General features: G+C 53.5%; 1 protein-coding gene across 2 annotated transcripts in view; it reads right to left on the bottom strand.

Annotated features, from left to right (window-relative positions):
- The window catches only part of SLC19A1 (solute carrier family 19 member 1), a 45875-nt gene that overhangs the window by 4126 nt on the left and 25619 nt on the right, over positions 1 to 16130 (bottom strand). For both annotated transcript variants that reach the window (XM_032276712.1, XM_032276713.1), the window contains exons 3-5: positions 10616 to 11378; positions 10169 to 10361; positions 6099 to 6240 (exon numbers count right to left, since the gene is read on the bottom strand). In XM_032276712.1, coding sequence (XP_032132603.1) covers positions 6099 to 6240; positions 10169 to 10361; positions 10616 to 11378 — 1098 coding nt within the window. The remainder of the gene's footprint in view (positions 1 to 6098; positions 6241 to 10168; positions 10362 to 10615; positions 11379 to 16130) is intronic.

The following is a 16130-nucleotide window of genomic DNA, read 5'->3' as shown; positions in this document are numbered from 1 at the left end:
TTCTCACATGCTAAAACAACAACAACAACAAAAAATACTGTCTTCCCAACATCCTATATCCAGTGAAAACATCCTTTGAGAATAAAAGAGAAATCAAGACACTCTCAGATGAAGAAAAACAAAGAGAAGAATTTGTAACCAGCAGATCTACCTAAAATAATGACAAAAAAAAAAAGTTCTCTAAACAGAAAGGAAATTACTAAAGAAGAAAGGAATCTTGAAATAACAGGAAAGAGGAAATACCACAATAGGTAACATTATGTGTAAATAAAACAGACTTTCCTTCCTGAGTTTTCTAAAATACGTTTGATGATTAATGCAAAAATTACAACATTATCTTATGTGGCAATAAAAATATGTAGAGAAAATATTTCAGATAATTGTACTATATAGTGGGAGATGACAAAGTGACATAAAGGAAGGCAAAGTTTCTATACTTCACTCAAACTGGTAATGTAATACATAAAGCAACCACAATAGCTATACTAAGTGCATTCAAAAACACAACAGATAAACCAAACAAAATTGTAAGGGATGTGCACCCACTGGAAGCTGTAAAAAGTATAAACAGAAACTAAAACAGAGAATAAATGAAAAATTAAAAATGAAATGGCGGACTTAAGCCCTAATATAAAAATTATCATATTAAATATAAACGGTCTACATACACCAAATGTGAGACAGAGATTAGCAAAGTAGATTTAAAAATACAACTCAACTACATGCTGTTTACAAGAAACTCACTTCATATATACCAAGATAAGGAGGATGAAAGTATAACAATGAAAAAAGAGGTATCATGCAAACATGAATCAAAGAAAAGCAGGGGTGGGTACATTAACATCAGCTAATGTAAACTTCAGAGAAAAAAACAAGACCAGAGGCAGAGATAGACATTATATAATCCCACTATTACATATTGACAAGAGAGTCAGTCCACCAAGACAAATTACAATCCCAAATGTATATGCAACAAACAAAAGAGCTGCCAATATGTGACACAAAAACATGACAGAACTGAAAGGAGAAACAGATCCACAATTATACTTGGGAGACTTTAATACCCCTCTCTCAATGATAATAAAAGTAGACAGAAAATCTACAAGAATTGAGATGAAATCAACACCATCAGCCAATAAGATATGATCAGCATTTACAGAACACTCCACCCAAAAAGCAGAATATACATTTTTTCCAAGTGTCCACACTATACCAAAACAGATAATATTCTGGGTCTTACAACAAATCTTAACAAATTTGTAAGGACTTAAATAATATAGAATGTGTTTTCTGATCACAATAGAATCAAAAGAAATTAATAATGAAATATAACAAGAAAATCTCAAAATACTTGGAAATTAAACAACAAAATTTGAAATAATAATGAATCAAAAAATATGCTGAAATAAGTGAAAATGAAAACACAGCCTATTAAAATTTATGGGATGCAACTAAAGCAGCACTGAGCGGGAAATTTATAGTGTTAGATGCATAAATTTTTCTAATCAATATCTCACCTCAAAAACCCAGAAAAAGAAGAGCAAAATAAATCTAAAGCAAACAGAGGGAGGGAATTAATAAAGTTCCAGCCAGTACAGTAAGTCAAGGAAAAGAAATAAAAGATATACAGATCAGAAAGGAAGAAATACGTAAATATATTTTATTTCATAGAATATATCTTTTATTTCATAGAATATTTGCATGTTTCTTCTTTTCTGATCTGCATATCTTTTACAATATAATTATCTACATAGAAAATCTCAAGGAATTTCAAAAACAAAGACCAAAAAATGGAAAATCCTCCTAAAACTAATAAGTAAGCTCAGCAAAATTGCAGGCTACAAGATAAACACACAAAAATCAACTATTTCTATACCCTAGCAATAAACACATATACACTGTTATGGACTGAATTGTGAACCCATCCCCCAATTCATACGTTGAAGCCCTAACCCACAATGTCACTACATTTGAAGACAGGGCCTTTAAAAAGGTAACTAAGGTTAAATGAGGTCAAAAGGATGGGGTCTCACTCTAACCTGACTGGGTGTCCTTATAAAACAGAGATACCAGGGAAGAACATATACAGAAAAAATACCACATGAAGACAAAGGGAGAAGATGCCAACTGTAAGCCAAGGAGAGGGGCATCAGGAGACACCAACCTGCCAACACCTTATCTCAAACTTCCAGCCTCTGGAACTGTGAGAGAATATATTTCTGTTGTTTATGTCACTCAGTTTGTGATACTTTGCTATGGCAGCCCAAACAGACTAATGCAGATAACAAATTTCAAAATATGGTTTGATTCACTTAAAAAATATATACATATAAACTAAAAACATGTACAGTACTCATATGCTAAAAACTACAAAATGCTGAAAGAAATCAAATATCTAAATAAACTGAAAGATATACCATGTTCATGGATTGAAAAACACAGTAAACATGTCAATTCTCCCAAAATTGATATATTGGCTTAATTGCAATTCCTAACAAAATCTGAGCAAGAGTTTTTGTAGATACAAACACGATTACTCTAAAATGTATATGGAAAGGCAAAGAAACTATAATAGTGGAAACAATTCTGAATAAAAAGAAGTTGGAGCAGTCAGTCTATCCAATAAACACTGTTACGTACTGAATCGTGAACCCATCCCCCAATTCACATGTTGAAGCCCTAACCCACAATGTCACTGCATTTGAAGGCAGGGCCTTTAAAAAGGTAATTAAGGTTAAATAAGGTCAGAAGGATGGAGTCTTACTCCAACCTGACTGGGTGTGCTTATAAGAAGACAGAGATACCAGGGAGGAACATACACAGAAAAAACTTGCCATAAAGCTTCCAATTTCAAAACTTGCCATAAAGCTTCATAACCAAGACAGTGTAATATTGGTATAAGAGTAAACACACAGTTCAATGGAACAGAATTAAAAAAACATGAACAGACTCACATACATATGCTCAACTTTTGACAAAGGTGCAAAAGCAATTCAATGGGGAGAGCTAAGTCTTTTCAACAGATGATGCTGGAATACACACAGGCCAAAAAAAAGTGACCTCAACCTAAACTTCACACCTTATACAAAAATTAACTCAAAGCAGATCAAAGACTTAAATGTAAAAATACGAAACTTTAAAAAAGAAATCTGGGTAAAATCTTCTGAATTTAGGGCCAGGCAAAGAGTTTCCGTAAAAGGAAAAACTGTCAAATCAGACCTCACGGGAGTTAAAAAACACTTGTTCTGTAAAAGACCACGTTAAGTAGATGAAACCACAAGCTAGAGTTGGGGAAAAAATTGCAAACTGTACATATCCAACAAAGGACCAATATCTGGAATAAACAATGCTTAAAATTCAAGAGTATAAAAAATGAACACTCCAAAGAGAAAATGGGCAGAAGACATGAAGAAACGTGCAAATGGAAAATAAGGACATAAAAAGATTTTCAACATCCTTATTCACCAGGTAAATGCAAATTAGAACCACAAGGAAATATTACTACATCTACCCCAATGGCTAAAACAAAAAATAGTGGCAACTTGAAACCCTGAAGATGTTACGACTGGATCTCTCAAAGACTGCTGGTGGCAGGTGGTAATATAAAACGGTTCAACTGCCTTGGCAAGTGGGCAGCTTCTTAAGAAACAGGCAACTACCTTGTGACCCAACACTTGCACTTCTGGGCATGTATCCCAGAGAAATGAAAATCTAGATTCACACAAAAACCTACAAAAGAATGTGTGTAGCAGCTTTATTTGTAATACCCCAAAACTGGAAACAAGTCCTTCAATGGTGAACAGTTAAATAAAGTGTGGAATGTCTACACCCTGGAACACCACTCGGCAGCAAGAAGGAATCAGCTAGTGCCACAGTAACCAGCTGGATGAGTGCTCAGACAACAATGCTGAGTGAAAAGCGCCAAGCCCTAAAGGACACACAATGCATGACTGTGTTTATGCAACACTCCTGAAACGACAAAATCACACACACCGAGAAGAGGGTAGTGGTTGCCAGGGATTGAAGAGAAGGTGAGGCTGGGAACAAGGTGGGCGTGGCCTCAAAGAGCAGCATGAGGGATCGCTGTGGGGATAGAATGTTCTGGATCCTGGCTGTACAGCTGTGATGTGGATGCTGGCTGTGATGTGCTACAGAACCGTGAGATGTGAGCAACAGGACAACTGCATGAGGGGTACCTGGATCTCCCTGTATTATTTACTAAACAGCACATGAATATCAGCTTTACCAAATATAAAGCTTACTTTAAAAACCAGGTGAACCCAGGCGAGCTCCAGGCCTGGCTGCTCCCCATGCTCCATCACGGCTCCCACCCATCTCCAGACTCTACCCCACCAAGCCTGACTCTCGGCCCCACTGTTCCCCGTGTGCAGGAGGAAGGAGTGGACAACCAGCACCCAGGCATAGGCGGGGGCAAGATGGGCTGGCACCACCCTCCTCTAGGCCAAACAGGGTGTTTAGCCAAGAGCAAAATGCCCCGTGAGTTACTTTTTAGCCTGGAAATCAAAGCAGTTGGAGAAAAGTCCGTGTGTTTTTTCCCATGTGACAAGAGGCCACCAGGAACCACAGGCCAGAACCTGCCTCTGCCTCCCCGGCTACACCACCACGTGGGAGGGGCCGGGACCAGGACCAGCTAAGAAGGGGCCTCCTCGTGACTAGCCCTCTGGGGAAGAACTGCTCCACTCCCTGCACCGAGCCCCCATGGGCCCTTGAAAGCCCACTGCAAGGGGTCTCCTCCACAGGGCAGCTTTGGGGGCACAGGGTCCCTAAAGGGCCCTTTAGCGTCTGCCCCTCCAGCTACCAGAGCTGAACAAGAGGCTATCACAGAAGGATGGGGGGCACGGTAGTGGGGGGCAGGCAGCACCCAGAGGCAGGTCAAGAGCCAGGCCCAGCCCGGCCGGGGCCACATAGGGCCCTTGGAGTCTCCCTGGGACAGGCCCTCCTTGCCCATACATGCTGGCAACCACTGCTGTCTAGGGGCAGAGGTAACTCAGGGCTCCAAGAATGAGGAGGGCCTCCTTCTGGATGCTGGGCCCCTCCAGGGCCAGCTGGACTGCTGCCAGCACCCCCACCCCAGGACCATGCAGCCAACAGAGACCTTCTGGGCCTCTCTTCTACAGACCTGAGAATAGCCCAGCCACCATCTACCCTGGCTGTGTCCGCCGGGCTGGACCTGGACCTGGACCTGTTCACCTTCCAGCCTCAGAGGCTCACCCGTCCGACTGTTCACACCAGGGTCGGGGTAGTGCCCCCGGAGGTAGAACAGGGCCACAAGGCCTGCCAGTGTGGACAGGCCCTAATGACACTGGGGCTGAAGATGCATTTCCACAAGCAACCAACAGCCATCCTCACCTAAAGGCATTTACAAGCTGGAGGGGCTGCCTGCTACTGCCCAGGCCTCACTGAGGCTGAACAGACTGGGCGCCCTTGGAGGATCAGGGCCAACCCTGACAGCCCTCCTGCACAGCGAGACCTGGGCCCCAGGTGGACAAAGCCCTTGTCCCACCTCCAAGGACATCTGTCTAGCGGCAGGCTGGGGGGCAGTCCCAAGGAACCTGGAGGGCCTCTCCCACCACACCCACTGTGGCTGATTTCAGCTCACTCAGAGACCCTGCCTTGGCCGGGACCGTCTCAGAAGCAGCAAAAGCCAGCCTGTGGCGGGAAGCGGGTGGGTGCCACAGAGGCCTGTGCTCCAGCACTGTTGAGAGCCTCCGCTCAGCTCTGCTGAAGAGAACAAAGCTCACGTGGCCTCTAGCCAGGGCTCAAGGACACCACATTCCAGCAGCCACAGGCAGAGAGCAGAGAGCAGAGACCAGGTCCGCCACAGCGAGCAGAGGCTCCGTCGCTCCCACGGAGGCCCAGGACCCGCAGACGCTCCCGCCCACAACAGACAGCGGAGCCCTGCTGGGGCCTCTCTCACTTCCTGCTCTCTCTGGTCGGTGTATCTCCCTGGAAGTCCCAGGCCCACACGCTACACCCCCAGCTCACAGTGGCCTCTACGTCAGGTAGGCACCAGGAGGCCCTGGCAGCGTCCCCACAAGTAGCTTCCGTCCCCGAGGACATGCCTGAAACTGGCTCACCTGCTGGCGGACAGGAAGGCCCAGGCCCCGGATGTCTGAGACGATGAAGGTGATGACGGTCTTGACAATGGTGGCAAAGAATGTGTTGACCCCGAAGACCAGGGCACAGAGTTCTTTAGACAGAGAAGCCGCGATCTGAAAGCTGAACAAGAAGAGTGACGATCAGGCACTGCCGGGAGAATGAGATGCAGCAAGGGGAAAGCCCACAGCCCACCCAGCTCCCACCACCCACGATCCACTGGGCAGCCACAGGCCCCAGGGGATGCACAAGTCCCCACCAGACTCCCATCTCCCCCACACATGCCTGCAGTCCAGCTCCCACCACCCACGACCCACTCGGCAGCCACAGGGCCTTGGGATGCACAAGCTCCCCACCAGACCACCATCTCCCCCACACATGCCCACCCCCAGCAGGCAGGAGCCAGCACCCAGGCTGCCCACCCTTGAGGGGCCACTCTGGAGCTGCTACATCCCCCTGGCTCAGTACAGGGAGAGGGTCCCTTATCCAAAATGCCCGGACTGTAAGTTTGGGTGTTGGAATAGCTGCATATCCATAATGAGATATCTTGAGGATAGGACCCAAGTCTAAACATGAAATTCATTTATGTCTCATACATACTGTATCCACACATCTGGAAGGTGATTTTATACAATATTCTGAATAATTTTGTGCATGAAGAAACTTTTGACTGTGTTCTGACCGAGACTCATGGATCAAGGTCAGGTGTGAGACTTTCTACTGGGCTGTCTTTTCAGTGCTCAAAAACTGTCAGCTTTTGGAGTATTTCAAATTCTTAATTATTATTATTTTTTTTTTGAGACAGTCTCACTCTGTTGCCTGGGCTGGAGTGCAATGGCACAATCTCAGCTCACTGCAACTTCCGCCTCCCGAGATCAAGCAATTCTCCTGTCTCAGTCTCCCGAATAGCTGGGATTACAGGCGTGCAACACCACGCCCAGCTAATATTTGTATTTTTAGTAGAGATAGGGTTTCACCATGTTGGCCAGGCTGGTCTCGAACTCCTGGTCTCAGGTGATCTGCCTGCTTCAGCCTCCCAAGGTGCTGGGATTACAGGCGTGAGCCACTGTGCCTGGCCGAATTCTGGATTGTTTTTATTGGGGATGCTGAAACTGTACCATGGGTGCCACAAAACACAAATTCAAGAAGATGCCCAGAAGGGCTCCCTGAGCTCTGGGACAGACCAGGTTACAGCCATCTCAAAACGCTCAGAAAATCCTCCTCAAGGGAACCTCTGGGCACAGACAGAAAAGTCTGGAACGAAAGTCTTTCATGATTAAATGTTTGATAAATTAGGGGAAGAGCAGTGAAATCAGAGTCGGTGGGCGAGCACCTGGGCAGGGCGGGCCCTGTAGGTGAGTGGCAGCTGGGTGGGGCAGGCCAAGCAGGCAGGGCGGGCCCGGAGGTGAGTGGCAGTTGGGTAGAGTGGGCTCTGGAGATGAGTGGCACTTGGGTAGAGTGGGCTCTGGAGATGAGTGGCAGCTGGGTAGAGCGGGCCTGGAGGTGAGTGGCAGTTGGGTAGAGTGGGCTCTGGAGATGAGTGGCAGCTGGGTAGAGCGGGCCTGGAGGTGAGTGGCAGCTGGGCAGGGCGGGCCCTAGAAGTGAGTGGCAGCTGGGTAGGGCCGGCCCTGGAAGCCGGGTAGGACGGGTCCTGGGGGTGAGTGGCAGCCAGGTAGGGCGGGCCCTGGAGGTGAGCGGTGGCCTGCACATGTCCAGGAATGAAGGCGCCACATTCCTCACATGGAGAGGTGACATGCCAGGCTTCTGGTGCTCTGCAAACAAACTAGTCTTTGGATGCAGTTCCAATTAAAATCCACAAAGTGCTTAAAAAATAAACTGGACAAAAAATGTCCTAAAGTTCACCTTAAGAAAAAATAAACAAAAATGCCCAGAAACCCTTCAGAGAAGGACGGAGGTCCCTGTGCTGCTGGGCGGTGGAGAGAGCGGAGACGCGGGCGAGCAGGTGGCAGGGAGAATGAGAAACACACAGAGGCGCCGGGGAGCAGGTCAGCAGGACAAAGGGCAACCAGACACTAGGAGAACCAGCACGAACACGAGCTTCTGGACGCTGCTGCTAGGCAGGGCAGAACCCAGGGCAGTCCCCAGGGTACTTCCAAGGGTGCTCGGAAAACACCATGAGTGGAATTAAAGGCAAACAAGTGTGGGGCGTGATGGGGGCACACGTGATTGAAAATACGTGATACATATGAGGGCACTCCAGATCAGCAGGGAGGAAAGCGAGTCCCAGCAGTCAGGAGACACAAGTGGCCGCTCGGTCCACAGCAGGATAGCAGGCCTTGCTCTGGTTAAGGAAAGGCTGGGAGTCCAGCTTCCTGTCAGGGGCTCAGGGAGGCTGGGGAGGCCATCCGCCATCCTGACGGGGAGGAAGCCCGCATGCAGGCCTGTAGGGTACCTGCAATATGGACAGAAACCTTTCAAAAGCACATACTCTCCAGCCTGGCCATTTCCCTCCCAGGAATCCACTTGTGGACCATTAGAATTTGCGAGGCTGAGGTGAGCAGATCACAAGGTCAGGAGCTCTACACCTACCTGGCCAGCCTGGTGAAACCCCGTCTCTATTAAAAAAAATACAAAAAATTAGCCGGGCATGGTGGTGCGCACCTGTAATCCCAGCTACTTACTTGGGAGTCTGAAGCAGATTAATTGCTTGAACCCAGGAGGCAGAGGTTGCAGTGAGCTGAGATTGCGCCACTGCACTCTAGCCTGGGAGACAGAGCGAGACTCCATCTCAAAAAAAAAAAAAAAAAAAAAAGAATTTAGAAAGAAAAATGTAGGTAGAAGGACATTCATCTCAGTGTTTTTCTATTGTAAGAAAAATGGAAATGGTGACTTTACCCATCCACAAGGGGTGGGTTGTGAGGTCTACCACTCATGACCAGCAGTGACCACCTATGTCTGTGTCTGACACTGACCCAACACAGATGAGCAAAAAATGCCGGATTCCCAGGAGCAAATGGCGGTTTTCCGCTTTGTACACTGCTGCCCTATGGCTGAGGTTTTGTGATGGGCACCAATGACTTTATAACTAAAACCTTTCGGGTGTGATCCCCCTGGACACGGCAATGGGACAGCAGAGGCCCTGGCCCTTTCCACAGTGCTGGCAAGTCAGGGAGGGGCCCGAGCAAGCTGGCCGTCATAGGCTGGGGGCAGCAAGAGCCCAGGGTGGGCCTTGGGGAGCGTGAAGCAGGCAGCCACCCTGCAGCATGCAGAAGGGCCCCCAAGTGTGGCAGGGAAGGAGAGAAGGGTGAGCTGGGCTGCCCACGCCAGGAGCTGCCTGCGTGTGGGGAGGGTGGGGCAGTGCAGGGCTGGGAATGTCCAGGCAGGATGGTGAGGGGTCAGGCCACGGGCACAGACGGCACAACGTAAGGGCCAGTCCATGGGGTGAGGGGCGCAGGGCCTGAAGGCCACTCCGGAGATGAGGCCCAGGGTCCTCCCAGGAGGCAGGAAAGAGGGAACAGGCCAGGGAGGCAGGGGCTGGTGTGAGTAGGCAGGGTCAGTGTCTGAGTGTGGCCATGTGTGTGGTCTGAGCATGTGGTGAGAGTGTGCCAACGTGTGGGTACGTCCATGCCATGTGAGCGTGTGGTGTGTGTCCATCTGTGAGCGTGTGGTGTTCACATCTTAGTATGTCCACGTGTGAACATGTGGTGTGTGTTCATGAGTGTGTGGTGTGTGTCCATGTGTGAGCGTTTGTGCGTCTGTGTGGTGTGAGTGCCTACTGTGGGTGTGAGCTGAGCATGAACTCACACAGGTGCCCGCCCTCCCTCCTGCCTGGGTGGGCTCTCAGCAGTCTGGAACCTGGAGCAGGGCAAGGCTGTGAGCCCGGTAGGCTTCAGAGAGGAGCGCATGTGGAGGGCCTGGGGGAGGAGCAGGACGGCACAGGCAGGGTCCCACGGAGACTTAGGGCAGACCCTGGTCAGCGCCAGGTGGCTGGCGGGGCCTGCAGTGTCACAGCCGCTGGGGCGCGGCAGGAAGTGGGAGCACCCGGGAAGCGCCTGCCCACCCGGGCTCCCCAGAGTCTTCTGGGACTCACGTGGCGATGGGCACGAGGAACTGGTAGGAGCCGCGGAAGAGCACGAAGGCCATGTAGCACAGCCAGATGTGGCGCGTGTGCGACAGAAGGAAGACCAGCCCCGCCTGCGTGGCCGTGACGCCCGCTATGAGCAGCTTGGACCATCGCGCCCAGCGGATCTTCACGAAGCCTGCGGCGAAGGACGTGATGGCACCTGGGGGGTGAGAGGTGGGGCGTCACCTGGGGGGACATGGGACAGGGAATGGTGGAGGGAGCCCAGGGGAAGGAGCCACGGGGCGGGGGAGGTGGGGGGAGCTGCGGGGCGGGGGAGGTGGGGGAGCCTAGGGGAAGGAGCTGTGGTGGGGGGCGGGGGGAGGTGGGGGAGCCTCGGGGCGGGAGAGGTGGGGGGAGCCTTGGGGAAGGAAATGTGGTGGGGGGCGGGGGGTGCCGGGACCCGGGCACGCGTACCCAGCAGCGTGGAGGCGGCGTCAGCCGCGCCGTTGTAGACCCGCGCGCTGTTGGTGGTGGGGTCCACCTCATTCCACAGGATGTGCACGTAGTAGACCACCAGGTAGTACCCGGCGGAGTTGAAGACCCACCAAAGGGACCAGAGGCGCAGCTGCGGCCGCCGCAGGCTGTCCCCCAGCTCCCGCAGCATGCGCGCCAGCACGGAGCCCCCGCAGGCCGCCCGCAACGCGCGCCCCAGCTTCCCGCCCGCGCCAGGGTTCATGCGCTCCAGCTCCGAGGCGGAGGCCGAGGGTTCACGCCCCGCGGCGCCGCGGTTGAAGAAGAGGCTGCGCTTGGGGCGCTTGAGGAAGAGGGCGAGGACCACGCTGAAGGTGAGGAAGGCCAGTGAGATGTAGTTGAGGGTGGAGAAGGAGACTCCGCCGGCGGTGACCAGCAGCTGGCCCAGCACCGAGCTGCTGAAGACGCCCAGGAGCACCGCGGCGCGAGAGTAGCTGGCCACACGCTGGTAGCGCGCGGGCTGCACCAGCGAGAAGATGTAGGAGGAGTAGGCGATGCGCGCGGCCATGGTGACGCTGTAGAAGAGCTCCATGAGCTGCATGTGTGCCACGGAGCTGCCCAGCAGCAGCAGGAGCCACACCGACACGTAGCTCAGGCCCTGCAGCAGCAGCACGGGCGTGTAGCGCAGGTAGTCGGTGAGCAGGAACACGGGCACCAACACGGCCAGGTAGGAGTAGGGCAGCACCGGCGTGATCTCGTTGGTGACCTGTGGACGGGCGAGCGTGCGCCCCAGCAGGCGTCAGCGACTGTGCGGCGTCGGGGGACGGGGACCTCCCGAGGCCATCGCTGCTGACTGCTTCACTGCCTGATGTGACCCCAGCCCGCAACACTCCTCGGTCCCTCGCTTTCTGATCAGTCTCGGCAGCCTGGGGGCATTTGCCTGCAGAAAGCTGGCAGTGGCCACGGAAGTCATCGTTATTAACAACACTGTTGATCTAAGCTTCTCGTTTGTTTTTTTTTTTCCTGAGAGGAAGTCTCGCTCTATAGCCCAGGCCGGAGTGCAGGGGCTTGATCTCATCTCACTACAATCTCCACCTCCTGGGTTCAAGCAATTCTCTCCTGCCTCAGCCTCCCAAGTAGCTGAGATTACAGGCATGAGCCACCACACCAGGCTAATCTTTGTATTTTTAGTAGAGATGGGGTTTCACCATGTTGGCCAGGCTGGTCTCGAACTGACCTCAGGTGATCCACCCACCTTCGCCTCCCCAAGTGCTGGGATTACAGGTGAGAGCCACCACGCTGGGCCAGCTTCTCTATTTTTAATAAAAACATGTTTTCGTTTCATCTTAAACAATATGGAAACCAGAGCTGTAACCCATACACATTCACACCAACACAAGCTCCTTCCATCATCACTGTAGAGAGGCAAAAACAGAAGACACGGAAAGGAAGGGCAGGACCAGGAAGAGCAGGTTCATGGGAGGGACTGTGGGGAACCCAGTAGAGGGAGAAAGACAGGAGTGAAGAAGGGCAGAGAGGGAGCAGGCGTGGGGAAAGGCCGAGGGCCCTGGGGTGCGCACTCCCATCTCACGCTTGTCCCCAGAGCAAGGTCTTCAAGGCCAGGCTCTAACCCAGGGGAAGGGAGGGGGTCAAGTGCCCCTGGAGCCACCCTGCACCGTTGGAGAGGCAGCATAGCCTGTCAGCCCGCCCAGTCCCGCCTCTTCCGTCACATGTTATGTGGGAACCCAGCTCCACAGCCTTGGCTGCTGAGCTGCCAGTGGGCACTCCAGGCCTGGCTTCCATGTCTGTGGCCTCAACACACAACCACCTTCCCTGGGAACTTGGGGCTGGGCATGGGACAGGGATGCTGTCTCCTGCAGGACCAGTTCAGTGGGCACTGCCCCAGACTCTCCAGGCAGGCAGCAAATGCCCTCAGCTGGCTTGGCAGGGGCCAGGGCTGCTGTGGGCACACCTGGGCACAGTCCAGAGGAAGAGGCCCCAGTCCTGTGAGGCCCAAGCCGCTGGCCCTGCCCCTCCCTGGGGACTGATGTGGGAGCCACCCTGTGCTTGAAGCCTCCCTGGGGCCCAGGTGCATTTTCAGCAGGTGGCCCTGCCCAGGGGCCGCATCAGACCCCACCTCCAATCTGCTGGGGGTTGGCACCAGGAGAGCAAGCAGGGCCTCCCTGGACTCTGGGCCTCCCACAGGCCCCACCCAACTCAGGCCTGACCAGCAGCAACCCCACAGCCCTGTTCCTGCTGCCCCAGGTGACCTCCGCCCCACCAGCCACACTTGACAGGACCGAACCCGGGGTCAGCACTGGGGGCTGCCCAAGCCACACCAACCCCTCAACCCAGGGCATCACAGCCTTGTGTGACACACCCAAATGTGTCGCCTGATGTGCTCATGGCTTGGCCACTGGTGACTGTGAACAGCTGGGGAACAGGACCCTGCAGCCAGGCTTGTCGGTCAGGGCCAGCATGCTGAGAAGCTTCCAAGGGGTTTGGGGGAAGGCTACCCAGAGACCCCACCTGAGGCCACCCTGAGGTCACACTCCGGAGCCTGCCCTGAAGGCTGTGGTCCCAGCAGCACTGAGCACCCAAGGTCCCTCATGTGCTCCGTCCTACCCAGGACATTCCGGGACACACTCAATGCAGGTCAGGCGCCGGGAGGCTGAGTGACCAGGCCGGGTCACGGGAGCCTCAGGGCCAGCCACCAGTTTCTACACTGTGTTTACATCAAGCCCTGGGGACATCAAAGAGCCCCTCTGTGGGCAGGCTCTCCTGGCCAACTACGTGCTCGACTGGGGAGGCTTTTCATCAGGGCCAGCCCAGAGAACTCCTGCGGAGTCTGAAAGAAGAGGCTCGGAGGCAGGGGCCCTCCTAGCACCTCAGGAACCCCGACCCCCAGACACAGGAGGCGGTGAGGGGCCATGGGAGCCCCAGCCCCTGGGCAGGGCACAGGTCCTGTCCACAGCCCAGAGTCAAAATGGCAGACAGCCAGCAGAGGCTCCCCCAGAGCCCACTGCTCTCTGGAAAAGGGCGGCCAGGAGTCCTAGGAGCCTCTTCCACCTCTGAATGAATGGAGCACACCTCATTTCTCTTCCACCAGGAGCTGGCTCTGCAGGCCGGGGCCTCCCCAGGTACCTCCTGGTCTTCATTGAGGCTCCCAAGGCAGTGCTCCCCCTTGGCAGACCACGGGGTCAAGATGGAGCCTGAACACCCCCAGCGCCCAGCCAGGGCCCTCCCGCCCCCTCCCTGCGCCGCCTCAGTGGTCCCTACTTCCCCTTCCTCAGACTTGGCAGGGGGACAGCAGGAGGCTCTGCCAGAGCTATGATCTTCGTCCCACTTACAAGGCTGTGAGGGAGGGCCACCCAACAAAGGTCCCAGCAGGGAGGTGGCATGTGTCAGGCGGCCATGGCTCCCACATGAGTACAGGCTCCTGCTGCCTGAGCCCAGCGTCTGCCCTGCTCTCCAGAGCTCTCGGGTCAGGTCCAGGCTGACGGGCAGAGTGCAGGCAGCTGCGCCCAGATTGACACCCGGTTGGCTTCAGGGCAGCTTCTCTGAACAGGGAGGTGGCAAGGTGGGCAAGGCCCGAAGGCAGGCAGGCAGGATGCGAGGGCAGGGCCAGGTGTGGGGCAGCAGAAGGACCGGCTGCCACAGAAGGGCACCCAACAGGGACTGGCTGAGGTCGAGGCATTGGCCATGGGTCGAGAAGGGCTGCTGGGCACAGGGCCCTGGGCCAGGGTCTCCCCGGAGGAGGGCAGGGGCTGCAGCTCCCACCACACAGCACAGTTCTGCGGTGGCCCAGGCAACCTCAACCCACCCAGGGGCACCTCAAAGACCTGGCGGGGAAAGAGCTCTCAGCTGACACTCAAAGCAGAAAGCCTGGAGGGAAATCTGCCCAAATTCAAAATGGCTCTAGAGAAACACGGTATGTAGCAGCCAGTCCAATCCCAAGGGCACTGGGTCCCCAGGAAGCAAGAAAGGGAACCAGGCTCAAGGACAGCAACCGTGGGGCTGCCGGGAAACACCGGCCCGCAGCGGGAGAAATGGAAGCCAAGCAAACGCCCGCAAAGGAAACCACGATCCTCACAGCGGCCAGATGCGCTGGCGAGGGCAACACGGGCAACCTGTGGCGGGCTGTGGAGGAAGCAGCAGTCACCCAGGAGCTGGGTCAAAGCCCACCGCCTGAGGCTGCCGGCTCGTGCTCTACACGCAGCGTTCCGCGAAGTGGGAGAAGCCGGAATCCCCCATCACCCCCAGCAAAGCGCCAGAGAAGCACCTTGTAGTTCAACCCCTAGGCGCAGCTTAAGAACAGCCTTGAACCTACGTGGAATGTCCCTCAAGTCAGATTGGGAAGGAGGGCAGCTTGCGAAAGCTGAGTCACAAGACAGCACTTACATGAACTTTCTAAACACGAACCCACAACAATAGGGGCTGCAGGTCCTGACAGGCCAGGCCTCTCCTGCAGCCAGAGGGGCTGAGATCGGGGGCCAGGCCGGGTGGCAGGTGTGCAGAGCACCTGTACCCGTCGTCCCTCCAATGACATCCCAGGCCTGGAGAAATGGCTTACTTTCTGGAATCTACTTTTCAATCAGTTACTGTGCAACGTGAGAGGGCAGCAGACGGGATTTAAACATTTTCGCTATAGAGACTTTTCTTATCTTCAGGGAAACTCCACACATATGCTCATCCTTATAAATAACCTTGAACAATGGCCCTCCTTAAGAGCAGAGATGCCATCTGGTCTGTCAGTGGGTGGCGGGCGGGAGGGGCAGACTGGCCAGGAGCAGAGGGCACTTCATGAGGGGTCAAGGAGGTGGCCCCACCCCTCCAGCACCAGCCCCCAACACCGACAGCTAGAGACCCTGGCCTCACCCGGAAAGTGACCTGGCGACCCGGCCCTGGCGGTCAGCAGTGCCGTCTGTGGGAGCAGACACAATCACACTCACACGGCGCTCTGAGCCGGGCACCGGGAGGGCAGCACCTCCACTTTTTCCAAGAGTATACTCATCTGCACGTCAGTTTCACAATCCTAGGGTCTGCGAGGCGTGGGGTCTGGCTTACGGCCAAGAGACGCAGGGAACAAGGGGCACATGGAGTGCCAGCAATGTGGGTGCAGAGGCCAGGTGGCCACACTGCCGAGGACGGGGACAGTGCCTGGGATGGGCAGGTGAGCAGGCCCAGGACAGGTTCATGGGCAGCATGCGGGCCCTGAGATGGGTGCGGGGTGACCAGCCGGGCCGGCAGCCTGTAAGCACGCTTTTCCCACAAAGGCTTCCAGGCTCCTGTGTAGACATGTCTAAGGACAATGTGGCCAGCTCCTGCCTCCACCCTTCACATGGCCTGAGAGACTCATGATTGGGCATAAGTTTATTACAACAGTTTCAATAAAAGCCTTTGTCCTCATGGCTGAGTAAAATGAGCAGAAAGAAAATTCCTTCAATAATCTCTTTAGGTAAATAGGCACTAATCCTCTGCAGGAGGAGGTGTCCAGCAGGGCTGGATGTGGGCTTCC

Source organism: Sapajus apella, unplaced genomic scaffold (assembly GCF_009761245.1).
Source record: "Sapajus apella isolate SASKATOON/1434 unplaced genomic scaffold, GSC_monkey_1.0 scaffold8, whole genome shotgun sequence".
Lineage (NCBI taxonomy): Eukaryota > Metazoa > Chordata > Mammalia > Primates > Cebidae > Sapajus > Sapajus apella.
This window is presented reverse-complemented; position numbering and strand designations above follow the sequence as displayed.